The 5,350-nt window shown below is 43.5% G+C and overlaps 1 protein-coding gene across 1 annotated transcript; it reads right to left on the reverse strand.

The window, feature by feature from the left end:
* Positions 1–135: 135 nt before the first annotated feature.
* On the reverse strand, positions 136–5,133 carry tgm5l (transglutaminase 5, like). The gene is made up of 14 exons (XM_084542431.1): positions 5,050–5,133; positions 4,767–4,949; positions 4,407–4,640; positions 3,949–4,067; positions 3,501–3,629; positions 2,939–3,116; positions 2,565–2,700; positions 2,347–2,450; positions 2,011–2,256; positions 1,831–1,893; positions 1,529–1,738; positions 1,237–1,394; positions 943–1,079; positions 136–513 (listed from the first exon to the last, which is right to left on the reverse strand). The coding sequence occupies exons 1-14, from the start codon at positions 5,054–5,056 to the stop codon at positions 360–362; spliced, it is 2,058 nt and encodes a 685-aa protein (XP_084398557.1). The 5' UTR covers positions 5,057–5,133; the 3' UTR covers positions 136–359.
* Between the last annotated feature and the right edge of the window lie 217 nt (positions 5,134–5,350).

The following is a 5,350-nucleotide window of genomic DNA, read 5'->3' on the forward strand; positions in this document are numbered from 1 at the left end:
CAAATGAATGTTGATTACATGCTAATGTCAAGAGGTTTGAGAAGACCAAACTGAAGTGATTTCTTTTTTTTTTTTTTTGGGAGGGAATGGGCTCCCTCCTGAGGGCAGAAAAGGAACTGCAATAACAAATCAACATGCTCTTACTTAGATTTTATTTTTCACCCAAAGCAAAAAGTAAAACAATCCAGTAAAAATGGTCTCGCAGGTTTACAATTTCAAGTAATAATGCAGATTTTTAGGTAGCAATGTTGACGGCCCAGGTTCGGGCATATAAATAGCAAAATAAATAAATAAATAACAGTAACATTCACATTGGCATCACAAGCTGCAAAAGATAAACATGATAATGGCTATAGGAGTTAAACACTGTTGACAGAGACCATCTTAAAGCCTGTGATAGTGGCGTTAATATTGGAGAGGGACAGGCTGGCCCGCAGCATCTTATGCCCCACCATGCTGGGGGTGAACGTGATGCGCTGCACCACTCTTCCTCCTGGACGCAGTGGCAACATCCTGCAGGAAAACACAAAGTAGATATGATACAAATGTTTGAAAAAAAAAAGTGGGTTTAACGCAGTAATTCTGAATGCCTAGCAACGACTCTTGTAAAAACATTTTAAAAAGTGCTCCAACTTGTTTCCCCAGATAACTTCACCATGCCGCGGCCTTAAATAACCGCGTCCTTGCAATTTTTTATCGGGTCAGGTAGGCATGCAGCCTTGGAACATATCATTCATTGTTCCTGCCATGCTACAGAATGTATGAACACTTAACACAAACATAAAGAGAACAATACACGCAGACAACCGTAACAAGCCTGCATTCCTCAAACAAAGACACTGTGTTCTGTAATGACACTCCTCTGCTTGGGCATTGCTGCACCATTCATTTGTGGTCATTTATGATGCTTATAAATGGTGCCCGTGACAAAAATGATCATACCTGAATAAAGCTTTCCCATGGATGAGACCGGCCCCAGCTACAGCCAGGACTCCACTCACTGGGTGGGAAAATGGGTTGGTGAAGGTCACTGCGGCTGTCTGCTCTTGGTTCGGCATGACGGCGCCTTCATCTGCAATCTGGAGGAGAAACATGTTAGTGAATCAAGAATATTGCCTTAAATTACAATTCACATAACATTAGAGTGAGTCAATGTCGCCAACAGTCTGTATTTCCTTCCTATAGCCCTTAATTCTGTCTATATGATTAAACTTTTAGTGAGTCTTCATAAAGTACCTGTATGTTCAGTTGTGGGCTGGCGATGTTGAATTCATCTGAGGCCAGGGCCCGCTCCTGACTGGCCATGTCCACCACAACGACCGCGAGGTTGATCAGGTCATCTCCCACCACATCCTCATACTGGGCTGGGAGGATCTGCTGGTGCACCAGCTTGCCTGGAAAGAGACAGGGACAAAGAAATGGGTGAAATTTGTCATCTAATCCAAAACGCAGCGACTCTTGAAACAGCCCCAACACGGCCCATTAGAACGTGCAAATCTGAATTTGTAGATGAGAAAAGTGAATTTACCTTCCCCGGGTGCCAGATTAACGACGCAGTGTCTTTCCCAGAAGGTGTCTGAGGGACTGTGGTTGTATTCTTTGGCCTGGGCGTTGAGGTGCACCTTCATCGTCTTGGCAACACTGTGCTTGTTGATGATATTAACTGTGAAGCGGACGGGCTCTCCAGCTACGGGAGATTTATCCAGGGCAAGGAACACCGACACTCCTTTGGGCTTGCCTGGTGAATAAACATAAAAGAAATTCAGTCTGTGAGACGACGTGTGTTTAAACCAAACAACATTGATTAGTAGATTTAAAATTACTATTTACCTCTGCTCAAGGTTGAGTCATCTGAAATAGTGGAGGATCTTGATGTAAGTGTTGAAGTTGGGCCTGTTTTGGAAGGATAGGAGGAAAACTGTGAGCAAAGTGGATATTGTCACCTGGTATTTCACTTTGCTGAATTAGTTAGCAAGAAAATAAATGTTTGTTTTCTGTTTTGGGATTTACTTTTTATGTGTTTGTAGTCTCCTGTAATGTTCTGCAGTCTGGGGAAGCCAATGGCTTTGGTGCAGATGAGCGATCCGACTCTCTCTGTGTCTTTGCTCAAGCTGAGCACCTGGCCCCGACCCTGGCTCAGGATGATGGTGTGGATGTCGGCATTCACCTCAGCATAGACAAATGGGATGTCGTAAAACAGGTCGATACGCTGGTTCTTGATGGCTTTGACCGGAGCTGGGCCACAGCAGAACACTCCTAGGAAGATGAAAGAGGGGACGGTTATGGAAATGTCTGCAGATGGCTAAGAAATATTCCCGAAACATTTAAGCAATATCTCCCACACACCTCCACTCCTCTCCTGGGGGGTTGGGTCAAGAACTTGCCAGCCATCCATCCCAGTTCCCAGATCACTGCGAGTCATCCAGCACTCTACCCAGACATGGAAGTTCCTGTTGAGAAGGTCAACAATAAGGCATCACTTGGCATGAAAAAGCTTTTCTTACAATGCATTTCTTACAAATTAGTTCAGATAGGTTTTAAAATGTATATGCATCACTACTGACCATATGCTGTCTTTGCTGAGGTTCAGCTTCTGCCCCGTTTCGCTGTAGTACTCCTCGATCACCAGGTTTTCATTGGTGTCATGAGCAGAGTTGAAGTTTGTGACGACGCGACAAGGAATGCCAAGAACTCTCATAACTGAAAGATGCAATCAGAACATTTACACGTTACATACGGGCGGAAATATGTGAACACTGAGTCACGGAAAAAATTATCTAAATAACAGTGAGAGGACTTCAGTCATGACGACATATTTTAGAGAGTTAGTGCCAGTCATTGTCGACAGTGCCAAAAATCTAGTGAAGGAAAGAGTGCATGGCAGATGTTTTTGTGAATGCTTAATTTCCAAATTTTTGACTTATCGTGAAGTAATTACCTGTGCACATGACGGCAGCATACACCCAGCACTGCCCGTACTTGACTGGGCTGTAACCGGATTTTGCCCACTTTTCCAAGATGTCCCCACTCCCAGTCCACGCGGAGGGATTGATGCCTTGTTTGAAGTCACCTGACCAGTTTCCTTTCAGCACTCCACGATCATCCTCACAGTTGATCTGAGGACAAAATACAGAATGTATTTGTCTATCTTTGCACTTCGGTTCCTAAAGATGAGCAAGTCTGGGCACATATCTTCAAGGATGTTTTTGATCTTACTGGCTATTTAGCAACTACTCTGACTGACTGTTTTATAGCTATAATTACAGTGTCCCTGCGTGTGATCATTCAGTGTTCTGAAGGTGTGTGTGCGTTCAGGTTTTACGGTCTGCTGAACATGGTTTCCCAGTTCAGGCCACAACTTGTTTCATCATAATGATGCAGCGTTGCGCAGCTGTCATGAGGACGCTCGTGTGTCGTGTTGCAGAATGGAAACAAAAATGGGTAATAACAGTGAGACTGAACACTGTCATTAAAAGTTCCCAGAGTCTGTTCACACTCACCATGGCAGAGACAACCCGACCGATGTAAACGGGGTTGTTTCGGTTCATGTAGTCCATTCGACTGTTCTTTTGGTGCTGAGGGCTGACTTCAAGCAGATTCAGGCATGTCTCCAGAATACCTGGCTCATACTTTACAGGCAAAGGGACACAAATATGAGGATGAATTAATTTATGATCTTTAAAGCGCATTCTATTAAATGCAAGAATCACTTGCTCTGAAGTGTGTGAAGTGTCACGTATAGGATTGAGGTTTTTTAACTAGTGTTTTAACTCTATTATCTCTATTAAAGATAAATAAAGTGAGTGGACAAAGGGATGCATGCACAAAAATGGAATAATGTCACAAAAAGGACCAAAGTTGAGTCAGAACATTGTCTGTAAATAACCCCATGATGATTTTTTTGTTACTTAACATATAAATTCCAGTCAGTAGATATCACCTCCATACCTGATCAAAGGACCACGGCCTTGACACAGTGTTCATAGCTGTCCCCATGAACAGCAAGCCAGAGTCGCTCTGGACGTATTCTTGCCTCTGGTCCTCAAATGGAATATAGACGGCATCCTCTGCGAGAAACAAACTTTATATTTAATACTGCCCCTATTTAAAATTTAAATTGCAGTTTTATATATACAGCATAAATAGTTCAACATGTCTTCCAATCCAATCCTTATGTCTTAGGTGTGATTCACAAAGCTCGTCGCACAGTATTTCATCATTGTAGCAATCACATTTACAACTGTTAAGTGATTAAAGTTAATGAATGTCACTCGTTAAGCCATACAAAACTCATCTATATGCATTTCTGGTTTGATTAACTCACTGCTGCTGTTACATAGCTGCCAAAAAGTAAACAGCTTCTGAATACTTTATGTATACAATAAAAGAGTCTGAAGAGCACTCACCAGGGCACCAGGGGTTGCAGAGCAGGTTGAATTTTCCATATGCGTAGCTCCTCTGGCCGTCCTGGCTGAACGCACACACCTGGAACTTGTAGTAGCCCACCGAGGCAGAGACAGGAGGCAAGATGAACATGGAGGGTTTCCCGAGGTTGAAGCCCTCAGGGTCGATGTAGGCCTTCCAGCGAGAGGATGATTCCCTCTTGGAAAATGTGACTGGGAGTACCGCATACAGGCGGCCTGGGAGGAAGAGATGGCACAACAGTTTAGAAAAATCTTTTTAAACATTGGTCTGGGCTGCTTGCAAAAGAAAAAACATACTCCCACAGAGACCTTCATTCACAACTTAATCTAAATCTAGGTTACCTATCATAACTTTGATCCTCAGAGCATCAGTCTGGGGGTTGAAGGGTCGCCCCTTCAGGTGCACAGTGACTCTGAAGGGGGCTCCTCTCCGCACCACCAGGGTCCTGGAGCTACTGAAGCCCATCGTCCTGTGGCTCTGCAGGTTCTCAAATAGTTCCAGGTTGACATTTTGTATTTTCAACTCTGTAAGTGGAGAGAAGATCATTCATTTACAGCAATTAAATTTAAAGCGATAAAACAAATTGAGTGAATAAGAGTTTGAATTTCTGAAGACAAATCTCACCTTCCATTTGTTAGCGTGTCTCTTTTTTTCAATGCAATGCCCAAACTGCCACCATCTACAGCTATTTAAACCTTCGCCCCACCCTTTGGAAGCATTTTTGAGGGTGGTGCTAAGAAAGTGAACTGGTTTTCTTCAGTTGTTACCAAGCCCCACAAGTCATGTGTATCAAAAGATAAATCACATCATAGGACTGCCCTCCATGTAGGCTGTTACTTTTGTATAGTTTCATGTACAAAGAAGGCCGTGGCTTGCGCAATGGGCCTCGCCCACGCCTGAGAGTTTGAGATGCTTACGTTTGTTT

Source organism: Chelon labrosus, assembly GCF_963514085.1.
Source record: "Chelon labrosus genome assembly, chromosome: 4".
Classification (NCBI taxonomy): domain Eukaryota; kingdom Metazoa; phylum Chordata; class Actinopteri; order Mugiliformes; family Mugilidae; genus Chelon; species Chelon labrosus.